Source organism: Felis catus, chromosome F2 (assembly GCF_018350175.1).
Source record: "Felis catus isolate Fca126 chromosome F2, F.catus_Fca126_mat1.0, whole genome shotgun sequence".
Classification (NCBI taxonomy): Eukaryota; Metazoa; Chordata; class Mammalia; order Carnivora; family Felidae; genus Felis; species Felis catus.
Window position 1 is genome coordinate 66,497,324 of NC_058385.1, and position 19,907 is coordinate 66,517,230.

Here is a 19,907-nt window from a genome sequence, read left to right on the forward strand (position 1 = left end):
GGAAATACAAATCAAAACCACAATGAGATACCACCTTACACCTGTCAGAATGGCTAACATTAACAACTCAGACAACATATGTTGGCGAGGATGTGGAGAAAGAGAATCTCTTTTGCATTGTTGGTGGCAATGCAAGCTGGTACAGCCACTCTGGAAAACAAGATGGAGGTTCCTCAAAAAATTAAAAATAGAACTACCCTACAACCCAGCAATTGCACTAGTAGGTATTTATCCAAGGGATATAGGTGTGCTGTTTCGAAGGACACATGCACCCCCATGATTATAGCAGCACTATCAACGATAGCCAAAGTATGGAAAGAGCCCAAATGCCCATCGATGGATGAATGGATAAAGATGTAGTGTACATATATATATATATAATGGAGTATTAATCGGCAATCAAAAACAATGAAATCTTGCCATTTGCAACTACGTGGATGGAATTGGAGGGTATTATGCTAAGAGAAATTAGTCAGAGAAAGACAAAAATCATAGAACTTCACTCACATGAGGACCTTAAGGAACAAAACAGAAGAACATAAGGGAAGGGAAAAATAATATAAAAACAGGGAGGGGGACAAAACAGAAGAGACTCATAAATATGGAGAACAAACTGAGGGTTATGGGAGGGGTTGTGGGAGGGGGGATGGGCTAAATGGGTAAAGGGCACTAAGGAATCTACTCCTGAAATCATCGTTGCACTATATGCTAATTTGGATGTAAATTAAAAAAAATAAAAAACAAAACAAGTTAAAAAAAATAAATACATAAAAAAAGAAAGAAAAGAAACATTAAGATTCCAGAAAAGCAGAAATGGTGGGAAAAATTTCACGTGATGGATGAAATCTATTAGAAGTTAAGAATAAAATATAAAAGAGGGGTGCCTGGGTGGCTCAGTTGTTTCAGCATCTATTGACATTGGCTCAGGTTGTGAACTTGCGGTCGTGAGATCAAATCTCCCACTGGGCTTCGAGCTGAGCGTGGAGCCTGCCTGAGATTCTCTCTACCTCTCTTTCTGCCTCTCTACCCCTTGTGAGCATGTGCACACATGCACTCTGTCTCAAAAATAAACAGTAAAAAAGAATAAAATATAAAAAATAGTAAGAAATTGACATGATCAAATGCAGAGAGAAAAAAACAAAGCAACTGTTTAAACACCAAACAAATGGAATAAATAAATGAAAATTTCAACATACAAAAACGAAGGCAGGAAAAGAATTTAAGAATGTGTGTACTGAGCTAACAATGTTATTTGTGAGGTTGTATCTTAAGAGGTAATTGAGGATTCATACAAAGAGGAAGCAATGAGATATTCATATCAACATTTGTGACAATAATAAAAAAAAATCTACATAGTCAGCAATAGCAGAATTGATTTAAAAAAAAGATACATCCACATTATGGTATATTATTCAGCTATTAAAACAGAAAGAACCACATGAAAACAGCAGGTTAATACAATTATAAATTTATTATAAGGGGAAATGTTTGTTGTAAGGAAGGAGAAATGAGAAAACATCGGGAGAGTTGTTTTTTTCAAATTTACTAAATTATTTTTTTTTACAGTAATGCAGTATTTTATTCCATTAATAACTAATATTTGAGAGCATTTATAATATTAATGGAACTTAATCTAAGAAAATTTCAACTTACTTTTTTTTTTAAAGTTTATTTATTTTGAGAGACAGAGAAAGAGAATGGAAGGGGCAGAGAGACAGGGAGAGAGAGAGAAAATCCCAAGCAGACTCTGCGATATCAGCACATGATGTGGGATCTGAACCCCCGAAGTGAGGGATCATGACCTATGGACTTACTTTTTAAGGCTTATTTATTTATTTTGAGAGGGAGGGAGAGAAAGCAGGGGAGGAGCAGAAAGAGAGGGAGAGAGAGAATCCCAGGCAGGCTCCATGCTGCCAGCACAAAGCCTGATGTAGGGCTGAAACACATGTAACTGTGAGATTATGACCTAAGCTGAAATCAAGAGTCAGATGCTCAACAAACTGAGCAACCCAGGCACCCCTTGACTTACTTTTTTTTCACATTTCAATATCAGGTATCAGTAAGAGGAAAAATATGGTCAAAATTACTATGTCAAAAACTTACAATAAATGATTGATGTTAGTCTGAATACAATTCAGTTTTTGGCATAAAGTTCTTTGGCTGCAAGGAGAACATTTGGTTTACTTCTCTAATAGGAATATCCGCATTTAATGCTGGGATAGCTTCTTCTTGGTATTTGTTCTGCTGTTGATTTTTAGCACAGTTATTTATAATTGTATGAATGGAGTGGAGAGAGGTACTCATGATATCATGAGGTACTCTAAATAAGAGTATATAACTATAGTAATGAGGAGGCAGACAGGCAATGCGACTGCCCTGTATTTTTGAGGCCAACAGGTTAAACCTAAGGAGTTTACTCGATATTCAGGAATAAAAGCCCACACAAAATATAGTATGAAGCCAAATTGGGAGCTTAAGAAAAGAAAAAAGCCATAAATCACTCTCTGTGGCAATGGCAATGATGAATTTTCCACCATTTCCACTGTGACTTCAGACAATCTTGGGTCCCTGAAATGACCACTCAGGCCCCTCCTGACAGCTTGGCCACCTCAATGGTGAGTCTCCTGTCCAAGCACCAACAAGGAAGCTGCAGAAGGGGTTAAAGAGGGAAAACTGAGGAACAAGCTAAGTCACAATGGCACCCCTCTTCCCACTTACTGAATTACTCTAGGTGCTTCCAATGCTTCTTCTAGAAAGCAAATGCCATTATTTAATATCAGTATCTTTCTAGTTAAAAAAATTGTTTTTAATTCACCAATGTGTAACTGTGATTGATGTATGCTACATAACTTTTATAATGGAAAAGCAACAAAGCTTACCAATCTAAAAAAGTGTACTTAAATTAACATTTCTATACAGGTGATTCAGGAAAAGTTGCACAAGGAAAAAGGAATCAAGGACTAGGGTTTATAAAAGGGTGGGGGAATGTGGGTAGACAGGTGATGGGCATTAAGAAGGGCACTTTTTGAGACGAACACTGGGTGTCTTATGTAAGAGACGAATCACTGGGTTCTACTCCTGAAGCCAAGACTACACTGTATGTTCACTAACTTTAAATTTTAAAAAATGGGTTAATAAGTGAGATATAAACACTAGAAAGAAAAGGACCAAAATTGGGGCCCTGGGTGCCTCAGTCCGTTAAGCATCTGACTCTTGATTTTGGCTCAGGTCATGATATCATGGTTCATGAGATCAAGCCCCAAGTTGGGCTCCACACTAACAGCGTGGTGCCTGTTTGGGATTCACGGTCTCCCTCTCTCTCTGCCCCTCCCTCACGCGCTCCCTCAAAACAAATAAACTAAAAACAAACAAACAAAAAATCACTGAGACCACCCTGATCCCTTTTACTACTCCACACAGGCAACTTGCTTGGATAGTTTACTTTCTGGTATTGCACAAGATGAGATGCTGCAGAAATTAAGTTAAAAACTCCATACTGAAGAGGAGACTACTAACCTTTGCTCAGGCCTACTGCTAAAATTCTGGCAGCCAAGCTCATAAGCTTCCAAGAGAAAACTGGAGGATTTGTCTCTGGAGGGGAAAAAAGGCCCGACTAGATACTGACTTTGAGGACTTCTAGTAAAAGAATCAGCATCCATGGGGGCGCCTGGATGGCTCAGTGGGTTAAGCCTCCAACTTCAACTCAGGTCATGATATCATGGCTCATGGGTTCCAGCTGTGCTGACAGCTCAAAGCCTGAAGCCTGCTTTTGTCTCCCTCTCCCCCGCTCACACTCTCAAAAATAAATAAAAAGTTAAAAAAAAAATCACCATCCACCAATCACCCTAAGGTGAGGCCTACAAATTAACAAGCCCTACTAGTGAGCTTTTAAAAATAAATTAAATATTAACAGAAAGCCAAGGATCACTAGACACAGAAAGCCCCTAAGATCAAGAGGGATGAAAACAAGAAAGAAAAAGAAAAGTACATTAATCTAGAGAGTCCAACAATCAACTGACATGAATTGAGGGAAAAGGAAAAATGGAGCAGAAAATTATTGAAGAAGTGATACAAAAAAACCTTCCCACAAACCAGACATTTTTCCAGACCGTAAAGGTATATAATAGCACAATGAAAGCAGGAGGGGAAAAAGATGCATCAGCAGAGTGTGGTTACATGAGCATCCTCAAAAAGAAAATAAAAATAACCTCTTGTGCACTTTTTTCTTAAGATATTCCCAGATTGTACTCCATCAAAACACAGCTGTAAAAAAAGGTCGTAGGGCACCTGGTTGTCTCAGTTGGTGGAGCATGAAACTCTTGATCTTGAGTTTGTGGTTTTGAACCCCATGTTGGGTATGTAAATTAAAAATAATTTTTTAAAAATCTTAAAAATAATACTAATACTAAAAAAGGGGTCTTAGTTGAATCCAGGAAGCAGGGAATCCAGCACTAAAAGATACATAAAGGAAATCTCACTGATGGTGATGAGAAGTCCCAAAGTTTAGTTGTGCTACAAGACTAAGAATAACCCGTATGGATGGAAGCAAGAGAACAAAAGCTCCAACAAGATGTGTCTAGAAAAATGAGGAGTCAATAAATTATTTGATATGTTTAACTATACTGAAGAGTTTTCTCTCTAGCAAACTCTGTGGATGAACTGATAAGCACATATAAAATTATTTTAAAAACTCTATATAAAGAGCAAAAAAAAAACCCCTCACCCACAGGCAAAGAGTATTAACGCTGAGGGGAAAGAGCAGGATTGTAAAAAGAGAATAGTCATGATATACTATATATGGCTCAGCTGTAAAAAAACATTTACATTTACATAATCATAAAGCACACACTGAAAATTGATTCAACACTTATATTTGTGCATAAAGTAGCTACTGGGAGCATATGAGGACAGGAAAAAAATGTGTATATATGGAGAGTGGGGAAAGCAAAAGAACAAATAGTCACTATTCATGTTAGAAGCCTACAGAATTCTAAAACAGAAAAAAACAAAAATTACAGTATAAGCATATTATTTAAATCTATATAGGTAAATACCTAATAGCTAAAGGAGTTGAAAACAGTTGGCTCTGGAAAGTGGGAATTGAACTGGAGGAGGAAGAGTAGAGGGAGGACTACTCCCACTACCATTTTTTCCTTTGTAAGACTTACAGTACTTATGTGACTTAAAATTATGTACGGGGCGCCTGGGTGGCTCAGTCGGTTAAGTATCCGACTCTTGATCTGGGTTCTGGTCATGATCTCATGGTTCATGAGATTGGGCTCTATGCCGCCAGCACAGATCCTGCTTGGGGTTCTCTCTCTCCATCCCTCCCCCGATTGTGCACTCTCTCTTAAAATAAACAAAACTTTAAAAAGTATTAAATGTACATATATTACTTTGATACAGACCTGAAACAAAATTGTAAAAGTGAAAGAAAAAACTAAAAAGTATAGGAGAAATTTCAGTAAATATATGAAAAGCATTGGAAATTATTTTTCTTTTCGTGAGGATCAATTTTGAAACCATTTTTCAAGTTAAATATTAGAAAAGTAAAAATATTCAAAGTACCCAGAAAAGCACAATAAATTACTGTAGACCTAAAAAATTTCAATGGAGAAATGTTATCTTTCTGGACAACAGTAGCACAGCCCACATTTTGGCTAAAATAAAATTATTAAATTACCTTGGAGGTTGAATTTTGAATTTTTCAAAGACTTCTGGATAAAGTAATGGAAACACCACCATCTCTTTTAGAGCTGCAATATGATTAGACAGGCCACCAATGCTATCAAATCGTACCTGATAATGGAAGGGAAACATGGACATTCTCAGATTTGGAATCAAAATTAAAATATCACTCCATTTCTATACTAGGCTCAACCTATACACAGCCAACTAAGTAACAGCATTTTAGTTGTAGCCTGAAAAAGTCTGTAAAGTTTCGGATTTAAAGAAAAATTGGTTAAACTTTAAAACTAAATTAAAACAGTATTTAAGTTCAAGCATACAAGATCGTACTCACTGAAGAATCTAGTTGCATTGGATCAACATCTGCAAGACTTGCTCCAATCTTCATTCTATCTTTATAAATTCCTTTTAATTCATCTTTCCGAAAATTTAGTGGGAGGCACCTATTTTTAAAAAATTAAAAAGAAACACCCATTAGGGTGTTGGGTAGCTCGGTTGAGCATTCAACTTTTTTTGTTTGTTTATTTTTGAGAGAAAGAGAGAGAGACAGAGGGTGAACAGGGGAGGGACAGAGAGAGAGAGAGGGAGGGAGGGAGACACAGAAACCAAAACAGGCTCCAGGCTGATGTGGGGCTTGAACCCACGAACTGTAAGATCATGACCTAAGCTGAAGTCTGGCGCTTAAACGACTGAGCCACCCAGGCACCCCAAGCATCCAACTCTTGATTTTGGCTCAGGTCATGACCTCAAGGTTGTGGGATCAAGCCCACTTTGGGCTCCATTCTGGGTATGGAGCCCACTTAAGATTCTATCTCCCTCTACCACTCATGCTCTCTTTCTCTCTTAAAAAAAAAAAAAAAAAAAGACAAATAAATAAAAATAAAATAAAAATAAAACACCTATCAGTTCACTTTCTCCCCCAAATTCTATGTCAGAATATGGACATTTTTCCTAAAAATTTAAAAACAAGTTGGGGTACTTGGGTGGCACAGTCAGCTAAGCATCTGACTCTTGGTTTCAGCTCAGGTCATGAACTTGTGGTTTGTGAGTTTCAGCCCCCACATCAGGCTCCATGTTGGCAACGTGGGGCCTGCTTGGGATTCTCTCTCCCTCTCTCTGCCTCTTCCCTGTTTTCTCTCTCTCTCAAAATAAATCAATGAACATTATAAAAAATAATTTAAAAAATTTAAAAAGTTAAATTTCAATCAGCAACTGTGAAATTATGTATTTCAACTTCATTTTCTTTATAGGTTGGGAACTTTAATGTTAGAAATATTTATACCTGAAGTTTTATTATCAGAGATATACAGTCAAACGAAGTGCCAGTGTTCAAGATGCCACAGCATCATAAAGTAATTCATGGTTAGCAATTCAGACTGTATCAATATACTTTACAATGATTGTGCTTAACATATACAGAGTATTTACCACTTGTCAGGCTGTTTTAGGTGCTTTATATGTAATAGTCCATGAAATCCTCAAAAAAGTCATTTATTGAGTAGCTATTATTTCTCGTATTTTAAAAGAAAACTGATGGGGTGCCTGGGTGGCTCTGACTCTTGGTTTTGGCTCAGGGCATCATCTCGCAGTTCATGAGTTTGAGCCCTGCATGCTGACAGCATGGAGCCTGCTTGGGATTCTCTCTTTGCCCCTCCTCTGCTTATGCTCTCTCTCTCAAAATGAATAAATAAACCTTAAAAAAAAACCTGAGGCACAAAAAGATAAACTGAAATGCACAAAGTCACAACTGGTTAAGTGTCAGTTCCTGGACTCAAACCAAAGCAGTGTCTCCAGACCTGCAATAACTCTGCTACAGTACCTCTCAGCAAAATATTCATAGTCCACCAAGCACCTTGGATCCACATCAACCATCTCAAGCAAGAATGAATCACTACTTTCCTAACTACTTTCAAAAACAGTTATAGTAGATTATAAAAAATACACCTAGAAGTACCTGCTTGTTTTATAGATGGAGAGTGGAAACTGCTTATGTTAGAGGTTAAGACACGTTGGAATGCCTAAGAAAAGAAATACAACTAAACACAAGTAAAAGCACACCAAACTCACCCCAAGTGACAAGTCTTGGTATCTCCAGACTCCACAAGGAATTTATACTGTGAAATCTAAGATGAACACGTTTTCAATTGTGGCTTTTTAAAAGGTATTTCTCAAATAACTTATTTATTTATTTATTTATTTATTTATTTATTTATTTATTTATTTATTTATTTTCGACAGAGCATGAGTGGGGGAGGGGCAGAGAGAGGGAGACAAAGAATGTGAAGGAGGCTCCAGGCTCTGAGCTGTCAGTGCAGAGCCTGGTACAGGGCTTGAACCCACAAACCGTGAGATCATGACATGAGCTGAAGTTGGACGCTAACTGACTAAGTTATAATTCTTAATAGAAATATAACTGCATGATACAGAAACTACAGGATTAGATGTACATTTCTATGAATGAAGGCAAAGAAACATCAGTCTAAGTAATACAGGTTTTCGATGATCTAACTCACTGCTGCCAACAGAAATGAAATGTAAGTAAAAGATGTAATTTAAAATTTTCTATTAGATACACTAAACAAAGAAAAAGTAATAATATATTTCACTTACCCCAACATATCTAAAACATACCATCTCAATATGCAAAATAAATATTTAAAAAACTGAGATATTTTACATTCTTTCTTATACTAAGTCTTTGAAATCCAAGAATGTTTTTTTTTTTTTTTTTTTACAAAATTTTACAATATTTCTCAATTCAGATTAGGTACATTTCAAGTGCTTAATAGCCACATGTAACTAGTGGCTACCATACTAGGGCAGAGCTAACGTGGTAAAAGAATAGAGCTTAGGATACAAAGAATGGTTGGTTTGCACGTCCCTTCAATTATTATGTTTCTAATTGCTTCACCATGCAGTTTTTACTCTATGAGAATATTACTTTATTAGGATACAAGCCCTGCATTTTTTCACTCCCCTGACCACATCTGTAAAATGGGTATGATCCTTGCTATAAACTTATATATGAACTTACACGAACTTATATTACAAAAAGTTATGAAATAAGTAAACCCATTTTCCTAACGAGTTCTATAAGGATGTATTATTATAATTATTATAAACAGAAAAAAATGTATTTGAAGTGAAAAAATTTCAAGTTTCCTCAAGTCCATGTTTGTCAAGCACCATTTGAGCTATACAATGGCTGTAAAAGAAAAAGTTCTAATGTATTTTAAGTTTCAAATATAGATGTTTCAAACAAGATGGCATTCTAATTTATACATTAACTTTTTGTATAAATTTTTACATGTTTATTTATTGGGGGTGAGGGCAGAGAGAGAGGGAGAGAGAGCCTCCCAAGCAGGCTCTGTGCTGTCAGTGTCGACCTGATGTGGGGCTCAATCCCATGAACTGTGAGATCATGACCTGAGCCGAAATCAAGAGCTGGATGCTTAACTGACTGAGCCACCCAGGTATCCCAAAATTTTAAATTTAGTCAAGCTGTATCTGCTCCCAAATTATTCAGCCTTCTCACCACTTAAAAAAAAAAATAGCTTATAGTATTAAAAAGCATCAGTAGAAGACTTACCTGTTGATAGCTCTATTGCGGCTCCTTTTTCTCCGTCTCTCAAAGTGCTGTTCATCTTCAGAAGAGGAAGATGAAGTAGAGTCACTACTGTGGATTGCATGCCTTCGCCTAAAGTAAAGAGGAAAACTGAAATCATGACGAAGGAGGGCAGGAAAAACAGAGGCATAAGATGCAAACATCAGAATTACCTAAGGATCCAAAAAGATTTATCAAAAAATTAATACATTTGCTGAAGCAATGAAGTAGGCTTTGATGGTTCAATCTTTTGGAGGGAATAAAATACATGGATAACTGAGAGGAAGGGAAAGAGATAGGTGGCTGTGATAGAGCTGACAATCAAATGTTCATTATGATAGAATATGGTCCAAGCAGAATGACTTCTTAGTCTTGATGTAAATCAGTTATCCTCAAAGAGAAAGGTGGGAAAAAGAGGATATTAAACTCTTTGGGACTATAACTTCAGAAAGCATTTTCAATATTATACCACATATAGTTTCACATTTGTAATATTATACTATACATAATTTCACCTTTTGAAATGTCAATCTTAAAAGGAGAACAGGAGAATTTTTATGCAAACCAAAAAGGATCAAGAAGAGTTTAAAAAATACTAGGAATACAGTGAGAAATAAGATGACCTTTTATCTACAGTATCATCACCTGTAAATTTACAACTGTCATTTACTGCTGTGTCAATATGGATGTATTACTTAACCCATATAAGCCTTAATTTTCTCACAAAAAGGAGGTAAGGATATAATCAAATTCTTAGGCTGGTTGGTAGTACTAAATAAGACACCAAGTGCTACAAATACTGAAAAAAATTTCAATCACTTCTACCTTTGCATTTGTTGCAAAACACCCATAGGAAAAACAAAGAATCTAGCTGGGAAAACCTTTAATCATTGGCTCAGGGTCTAGAGCTTTTCCTGAGTCAGAGTGCAATCACAGTAAGTAGATATTTCCAAAAATATTAAAGGTTCACAGTCTATTATTTCCATAACATAGGTGCAGAATCTTATACTCTGAGAATAAGTTTTTCCACTATTCACTTACCAGGATCTGAAATGTCATAAAAATGGGGGGGGGGGAGGGAATGGGTGATGGGCATTGAGGAGGGCACTTGTTGGGATGAGCACTGGGTGTTGTATGTAAGCCAATTTGACAATAAATTATATTCATTTAAAAAAATGAAATGTTGTAAAGGAAATTCAGTCTCTATTTGTCCCACTTACTATGATTATTCATATGTTCTGCTATTACACATTTGACTAGGCAGTGCTGGCCCAGACACTCCTAGAGATGTTAATGTTATACATTACCTTTGTAATTCCCCCTTCACCCCAGTCTGAATTATGAAACACAAATGGCTCCACAGGTTTTGGATAAGGGGTTTCTCACAGATATTTAAATGAGAAAATAATCCTCCAATGTCCACCTCCCCAAACATGCCCAAGACTATTCTTATGACTGGCTTGAAACTAAAACTATCTAGTACAAGTGTGTAATTTTATATGAAAGACTAATTTATTTAATATTACCATTAATATTACAAAACAACTCTAACCTGGAGGCACATAATTCACATAACAGTAAGTGAATTCCGTATGTATTCACATAATGAAGACTAACTTCACAATAAAAAGGACTAACATTTATTAAATGCTTCTTGTACCAGATAGTAGATATATTATCCCACTGAATCTTAATTAAAGCTCTGGACAAGTACATATCAGCAGGCTCACTTTAGAGTTGCAGCCAATGTGACTGGCTCGTAGTTTAAATAACTTGCTTAAAATAGTAGAATTAGGCAACGATGGTGTCAGAACTCAAACCTTTGTCTATTCAAAAAACCCACTTTCTATATACACTGGTAATTTCCAGTTGTTTATTTCACAAACCAAAAGAATTATAAGCAAACAACAAAACCTGTGGACTGAAATAAATTTTCCAATGTTTGATTTGAAAAGGAATTAAAAGAAAATTTTTTTAATGTTTATTTTTGAGACAGACAGAGTGTGAGCAGGAGTGGGGGATGGGGGGGGGCGGCGCAGAGAGAGATGGAAACACAGAATCCGAAGCAGGCTCTAGGCCCTGAGCTGTCAGCACAGAGCCCGACACGGGGCCTGAACTCATGAGCTGCGAGATCATGACCTGAGCTGAAGTCGGACGCCCAACCGACTGAGCCACCCAGGCGCCCCTGAAAAGTAGGGTTTTTAAGCATTGTAGTTATAACAAAGACATAGAGCACTCAATACATGCCAAATAGTAGTTTAAATGCTTTTCGTGTATTAACTCATCTAATTCTCACATTACTGTGAGACAGCTAATATCATTCTCATTCTATGGGTCAAAAAACTGAAATGAGAGGTTAAGTAACTTGCTAAAGGTCATTAATAAAGTGGTAGGGCTGGGCCTGAAACCTAGCAGTCCTAGTCATGGGTCCAGGGTTTTCACAATTACTCTATACTGTAGAAAGGCCATTTTTTCAGTTTTAAAGAGATTCTAAACACCCACACCCACACTCACTCTTTATTTTTCATTTTACTAAAAATGTTTGAAATTCTGGCATAGACAAGTGCTGGACCAGCACTGTGAACTTAATCAGTGTTTAGAGTTGCCAGTTCTAGCATCTTGACACCAGGTAAGGGGCACTCTGGAATACTGGTGAAGCAACGGTACTAGGTTACCTTCAGGTTCAAAGGGATTGGGCTTGTTCCAGAAACTGCAGACTGAAACTAAAGAATAAACCTTAGATGAGTAGAGGTGAGTAATCATAAGAAAGAAAATCCTGCTTAAAGTCAGCGTTCCTGAACCTCTGTTATGGTAAGCACGCCAAAAAACCCTTGGAAGATCCTGCACTGCGGCTGCAAGGTTTTTCGACCATTTGCCATGGGTACCGAGAACAATGCCCAAATGATTCTTTGGATGTGTGCTCTGGTCCCATGCCTAAGTAGGTGAAGTAGGACATGAATATAAACATAAGCTGGTCTCTTTAAGAAAAAGTAAAAAGGCTGAGCAAAATGACCATTACGGTGTTAAAGGGGAAGAGATGTTCATATCACCTTGTTGTAAGAGTGTTAGGGGGGAGAAAAAAAGGTTTAAAGGGCTACATCAAAAGGTCAGATAATATTAACAGTTGAGATGTGGAGAAATTGGAACATGCATACATCGCTTGCGGGAAAGTAAAATAAAGCAGCCATTCTGGAAAATAATTTAGCAATTCCCTGAAACAGTAAATATAGTTAGCATTTGATCTAGCAATTCCATTTTTAGGTACATACCTAAGAGAAGTGAACACATAAGTCCATACAAAAAGTTGTTCACAAATGGTCATGGTAGCATTATTCACAAAAAGTAGAAACAACCCAAATATCCATCAGCTGATAAATGGATAACCAAAATATGGTATATTTATACAATGGAATCTTATTTGGCAATAAAAAAGAATGAAGTACTGGTACATGCTAAACGTGGATGAACCTTAAAAATGTACCAAGTGAAAGAAGTCACTCACAAAAGAGTCCGCGTATATGAAATACTCAGAATAGGCAAATCTAGAGAGACAGATAAAAGATTAGTGGCTGCTCAGGGCTGTGGGAGATGGAGGGACTGGAGATAACTAAAGAGTACAGGGCTTCTTTCTGAGGTAAGAAAAATGTTCTAAAATCGTTTGTGGTTATAGCTGCACAACTGTGAAAACCCCTTGAACTGTACATTTTAAACAGGTAAACTATATGGCATGTGAATTGCATCTCAATAAATCTGTTATCAAAAAGAAAAAAATTTTTACAAAGCTATCCAAACCAAAATCAGTCATTAAGTCAAATAATGTGACTCAGGGTACAATTTAAATATCTTAGTTCATACTTTAATTTAAATGTGTCAGAATGAATAAACAAACAAAAAGCAGAATCAGACCAATAAGTACAGAGAATAAGCTTGATGGTTGTCAGACGGGTGGTGGGGGGGCGGGGGTGGTAAGGGGGGGATGGGCAAAATGGGTGACCAGGAGTGGAACATACAAGGCTTCCAGTAATGGAATGAGTAAGTCACAAGAGCAAAGGTACAGCATAGGGAATATATCGTCACTACTATTTTAATACCGCTGTTACGGTGACAGATGGTAGCTACACTTGTGGTGACCAAAGCATAACAGATACAGTTGCTGAATAACTATGTTGTAAAATTGAAACTAATGTAACATCATGTGTCAACTACATGCAAATAAAAAATAAATAAATACATAAATACATAATAAAATAACAAATGTGTCAAATCTTCCACTAGTTTATGAGATCTGAGGGCAGGAATCCTGACTTAAGTCATTTTTATATCCATAGTGCTTAGTACATGGTAGTACTCAAACATTTGTTAATTGGAGAAAAAAAAAGTCCTGCACCCAAAGAAGTATGAGACACTTTACATAAATAAATGGTAGACTCTGTGAACCAAATATGGGAACCTGAGCACCAAAGGAGCAAAAAAAAAAATTCCTACCTGCTGCAAGATCCATTATAGGTGGTGACTACAGAGGCAGTCATTAAATACATTACTTCCAGAAACATATACCCATTAAAAATGGAAGAAGAAATTTAATCTCAAAGTAACTGCCAGCCTTTTTCACTTCTGTTGGATCTAGTAGAGGTTTATCCTTTAAGTCAGGCAACCAAGACAGCTGCCCTGGGCCTTATGCTTGGAGGGGATTCCAGGGAATGTTACACTTTACCCCCCTTTTCTGTAGATCATTAGATTTCACTATCAAAATACTGGTCTTTAACAATATTCCAAAGGGGCCTATCAAAAGTAATGATAGTGTGGCCTCCTTTCAGGTGCAATTTATCTTGGGCAGCTCTGACAGGTTGCCCTCCTGACCCTCCATCCTTCTGGGCTCTGGTTTTATGGAAAGGGATGATGAAACAGGAAATCTAGGATGTACGCTTGTGATTTTGACACTCTGAAAATGAAATTAAAAGACCTAGGGACACAAGCAGTATTTCATATTTTTCCTAGAAGAATGTCAGTATTTACAAAAGTGTTGCTTTCAGTTATTAGTCTGCTTCTATGAGGAGACTTCCAAGAGCTGTTCAAATAGTTGAAGTCTCATAGGATTTCAGTCTCACGTCTGAGGAAATTAATATTAGAAAAAAGTACCATTTCCACACAAATGTCATTTTTTCCCCTGTCTCTTTAATCTTCACCACGAGCTCTCTCATTCATGAACTACTATAATGTTATTATTACCCAGAAAGTTTTAATGAATCACAAAGCCTTTTTTAACTTGGGAAAATGAGGAAATAACAAGAACTACCTCTTTGGACTTAAATATGACAGACAGCCAACAAGTGTTATGATGTAGAAGGAAAAGAAACCCACAAATAATTTTAATAGTCAAAGAAAATTAATGTTTCTTACTATATGAGAAAAAAAAAATTTTTAAGTGGAAATAAAACCTCAGGGAAAAAAACAGATCCAGAAGAGGATGGTTAGCATCGTGAAAAGTCTAGAAAGCTATGTAACCTAGAATGTTTGTCACAGTAAGAAAATATGTCTGTGATACTATGTGAAATAGTAGACTTAACCTACACTCTAACTTAATGTGAAGATTAAATGAAACAGTCTATGTGAGATGCTTATTAACACCAAGCCAGGAATACAGTAAACACTGAAACAAAGGTAGCTCTCTATTAGTAAAGTGTGGAACAACGGAATAAACTACCTTACCATGGTAGTTACTAACTACCTAGTAATGGAAGCAAAAGCAAAAATCTAGTCAGTGGTAGCAGGGATAAGAGCACTATAGGCATAGAGAGAACTCTCCAAGATACAGGATTCTAGAATTCTATCTGGATACATCCAGTCCTAAAACTCTAGAATCCTACCTATCACAGCCACAATTAAGTTGTTATAAATCAATCAGTACTTCAGAACCAAACCTGTTCATTCGTTTACAATAAGGACTTCTTGGTCCCGCAGAAGATAATCTATATCTTGGTCTTGCAGGAGAAGCTGGGCCAGTGTAAAATATGTTGGGCTTTCTCTGGTGACGAGGTTCTAAAAAGAAGAATTATAGGTATGTGACATATTAAGTAGTTATGAAGATAATTTTGTTTTTCATCTAAATACTTACAAAGGTGCTGCCTTCCATGAAAATACTAGTACATATCTACCAGACTATTTTACTGTTCATGTTTAAAGTCACTTATGTCTGAAGGGTTGCTATTGAAAATTATATAAAGCACAGACACCCACCCAACCAAAACATACACTGGCCGTAAACAACCATTATGATTATACTGATGCATAACAGCTGGTTATCAGCCCTGCATATATATGCTCATTAGGACTGAAACACAACTGTAACATAAGTCAAAAGCAGTCTTATTTACACAAAGTGAAAAAATAAACTAAGTTGAAAGCTATAAAATCTAAAGTAAGTAAAGACAGACATGAAATTTCAAAATGGCCCAATTATTTGCTTTGGTCAAGGCTAACATTTAACTTTCTTGAAGTAATGACTTCTTGCACATTTAGGATAATTTAAGAAAGACAACAGCCATGGATATTCTACAAAATGAAAACATGAAAGATAAGAATAACAGAGGAAAAGCAGTAAAGATAAAAGTAATATAATTACATCTTCTCCTAGGACAAATATATGTAACACTTACTTTCCAATGGAGCCTGGTAATAAACAGTAGCTTTTCTCTGTCTAAGATAATATCGTTTCTGATTATCTTCTTCCCCATCTTCTTCATCTTCATCGTCATCATCTTCATCATCTTCGTCATCATCTTCACCATCATCTTCATCTTCTTGGTCTTCACCCTCTTCAGATGATTCTACAGTTAAGAAACATTTACTTTCAGAATACTCACTAAAATGTTAACAATTTTTAATAAAGGGGAATTGAAAGAGAAAGAAAGAGACCCTCCTTTAAAAATTTACTTCTAGATTGCTCATAGAAATGATTCTTTCGCAGCATTAAATGAAGATTTTAAAAAATGAAGTAAATTATAGAATTAAAAATAACTAGAGGAAGGAAAAAAGGAAATAGGCAAAGATGTTTAAAGGCTACTGTCAGTAGTACCAAACTAAAGTTTATGGTATTGCTGCTGATTTCATTAATATAAGTGACTGTGCTTAAGTTTCCAAGTTAATTTAACATGTTGACAAATTAAAGTATCTCCTCACTTAGCTTTTTCCTTTAATTTTTTCATTTTTACTTATTTTTAATTTTAATTTTTTAAGTAGGCTTCACGCCCAGTGCAGAGCCCAACACAAGGGCTCAAACTCATGACCCTGAGGTCAAGACCTAAGCTGAGATCAAGAGTTGGATGCCCAACTGACTGAGCTACCCAGGCACCCCAACTTTTGCCTTTTAAACTTAAGTTTTAAATTCGATCCAGCCCTTCTGGCTGTCACTGAGCTACACAGAGCATAACTCAAATATCTACTTACAAAAATGTAAAACACCCTCACCAAATATTTAAAATGCATTTCAGAAAACCGGTTTTCGCTAAAGAAAAGTTCTAATAAATTACAGTTGTAATTCCTAACAGAAGAGCAAAACTTAATTTTAATCACCTTTCAACTAAAATTGGTAGAGATGTGTTGGCTATAATGCATTATATAAGCAAATCAGGTTTATCTGCTTTAGATTTGTAGATTTCAAGTACTTTCCCAAACAAAACACACTATCCTTTTAAGCTTTCCCCTGCCCTCACTTTTATTTCATTTTTTTTCATTTTTTTTTAAAATTTGAGAGCGAGCGAGAGCGAGAGCGAGAGCGAGAGAGAATCTTAAGCAGGTGCCATGCTCAGCACGTGACCTGAACCGAAATTAAGAGTTAGACGCTCGGGGCGCCTGGGTGGCTCAGTCAGTTAATCGTCCGACTTCGGCTCAGGTCACGATCTCGCGGTCCGTGAGTTCGAGCCCCGCGTTGGGCTCTGTGCTGACAGCTCAGAGCCTGGAGCCTGTCTTTCAATAAACACCAACCTTGGGGCGCCTGGGTGGCGCAGTCGGTTAAGCGTCCGACTTCAGCCAGGTCACGATCTCGCGGTCCGTGAGTTCGAGCCCCGCGTTGGGCTCTGTGCTGACAGCTCAGAGCCTGGAGCCTGTTTCAGATTCTGTGTCTCCCTCTCTCTCTGACCCTCCCCCATTCATGCTCTGTCTCTCTCTGTCTCAAAAATAAATAAACGTTAAAAAAAAAAAAATTAAAAAAGAAAAAAGACGCTCAACCAACTGAGACACCCAAGCGCCCCTCCCCTGTTCTCACTTTTAAATTATGACCAATCCTTTGATCTCTCACAAAATACCAATAATGTCACAGCTTCTGAATAGAAGAGCTGAGCTATATTCTACTACATAAAAAGTGCTGAAATTCAAACCCAGAAGTAAAACAAAAGACTAACCCACACTGCCTTCTTGATTGTCAGTTGTTTCCTCATCAGTTCTTTGAATACCTTTTTGTTTTCCTCTTGTGTACATATTAAGATTCTCCTAAAAATGTTTAAACAGAAGCCATTAACATTTAGCATATTTATTTAAAAAATTCAGTAGGACCTTCCTATCTTGCTTAATAAAATGAAGATATTTATAGCTATAAACTGTTAAAACTCCAGCAATATCTAGTAACTGATCAAACAAATGCTGAACAGTTTAAAGATGTTGAAAACAATGAATAATTTACCAAAAATGGATAGGTACTATAGAAAAAAGGTTAAATTGGAGATCACTAAATCAGCCGTGAAACAGGAGATATTCTTTTTTACTGAAGTGTAGCTGACACACAATGTTGCATTAGTTTCCAGAGTGAGGAAGGATATATTTACTTCTTCTGTTTCATTAAACACTCCCAAGTCTTCAAGTTCCCTCATTCGCTGTCTACGCATCTTCTTCATGTCATCCATTTTTTGAAGTACAGCTTCAGCAGTGCTTTAAGAAAATTGACATAAATATAAGCTAAAACTGTAAAAGAGTGGTACAGTTTTAAAAGCTTGATTTTTCTCCCATTATATTTTTTAATTGCTGGGATTTTAAATATCTCTATACAAGGCACTGATTTACCTGTGTAAAAGTATTCTATAATTTTTTTCCAAGAATTTAAAGATCTATATAGAATTATTCAAAGTCCTCTAATAATCTTTCTCCCTTTTGCTTTACACAGCTGAATGCATTAAACACTCAGGCTAGTTGAAATTTATGATCCTTCCCCAACAACAAATTATGCCACCTAAATCATCTTGATTTAAATAATTTTTACTTACTTTGTTATAAGTTTGTCAAACAGCACAGACTGGTTCACACTACTGTAACGACTTCGAATCCTACAACTTCGGCGAACTTCAACATCACCATTCTCTTCATGCAAGCGTTCTTTAGTTTGAACAATGTTTCTAGTCCTCAATGACCGAGTAACCGGAACCACTTTGTCTTCAAGATGTGTAAATGAAAATAAATGGAAAGATTTTAAATAATGGCATTTATAAAACAGTTCTAAAATGAACAATTGAATAGCTACACTTTCGTGTAACAAGATCATAATATCTTGAACTTACCTATCTTAAAAATATTAGGAAACAAAAAAAAAGTTACAGCATACACCTACCATACGATCCAGCCATTCCACTCCCCAGAGAAAAGGAAAGATATATAGTACAAAGATTTGTGTTCAAGGCAGGTTTCTGATAGCCCCAAACTGGAAACAACCCTAATGTCCACCAAAAGATGAATAAACACATTGTGGGAAATAACCTAAGTGTCCATCAATGGATAAATGGATAAAGAAGATTGTAAAAATATACACACATAAAAGAATACTATTCAGCCATGAGAAAGAAGAATATCCTGTTGTTTGGATATTCTTCCAAATACCCAAGGTCCATGGATGGACCTTGAGGGCGTTATGCTAAGTGAAAGAAATCAGTGAAAGACAAATACTGTGTAATATCACTTAAATGTGGAATCTAAAAAAAGCCAAAATCGTAGAAACAGATTAGGATGTTGGTTGCCAAGGCCTGGGAGGTGAGAGAAAAGAGGCAATGTTGGTCAGAATATAAATTTCCAGCTATAAAATAAATAAGCTCTGAGGATTTAATGTACAGTATAGACATTTAATTAATATATATTGTATTATATACTTCAAAGTTGCTAAGAGAGTAGATCTTAAATGTTCTCACCACAAAAAAGAAATAGTAATTATATGACATGATGTTGGTGTTAGGTGAAACTATGACAGTAATCATTGTGCAATATATAAATGTACCAAATTAACATTTGTTGTACACTTTAAACGTACACAATGTTATATGTCAATTATATCACAATAAAGCTGGGGGAAATACACAAATTGTGGTATATTCATATAACAGAATACTCAGCAAGAAAATGCAACAACATGGATGATATTCAAAAGTAATTATACTAAAAGAAAGCCAGACAAAAAAGAGTGCATACTGCATAATTTCATTTACATAAAACTCTAGAAGATGCAAACTAAACTATAGTGATAGGAAGCAGACTGGTGATTGATCAGGAATCTTGGGGTGTGGAAAGCCTGGAGAGGAGCTGGGGGTTGATTATAAAGAGGCCTGAGGAAGTTTTTGGCAGTGATAGTTATCTTTACCAT

The 19,907-nt window shown here is 36.4% G+C and overlaps 1 protein-coding gene and 1 pseudogene across 3 annotated transcripts in view; both read right to left on the reverse strand.

Annotated features, from left to right (window-relative positions):
• Window positions 1-19,907, reverse strand: part of ATAD2 (ATPase family AAA domain containing 2) — a 68,680-nt gene that overhangs the window by 32,688 nt on the left and 16,085 nt on the right. For all 3 annotated transcript variants that reach the window (XM_023248160.2, XM_023248159.2, XM_023248161.2), the window contains exons 4-11: window positions 18,547-18,712; window positions 18,112-18,214; window positions 17,692-17,779; window positions 15,949-16,119; window positions 15,214-15,331; window positions 9,278-9,385; window positions 6,023-6,131; window positions 5,684-5,799 (exon numbers count right to left, since the gene is read on the reverse strand). In XM_023248160.2, coding sequence (XP_023103928.2) covers window positions 5,684-5,799; window positions 6,023-6,131; window positions 9,278-9,385; window positions 15,214-15,331; window positions 15,949-16,119; window positions 17,692-17,779; window positions 18,112-18,214; window positions 18,547-18,712 — 979 coding nt within the window. The remainder of the gene's footprint in view (window positions 1-5,683; window positions 5,800-6,022; window positions 6,132-9,277; window positions 9,386-15,213; window positions 15,332-15,948; window positions 16,120-17,691; window positions 17,780-18,111; window positions 18,215-18,546; window positions 18,713-19,907) is intronic.
• LOC123383034 lies at window positions 1,120-5,665 on the reverse strand (annotated as a pseudogene).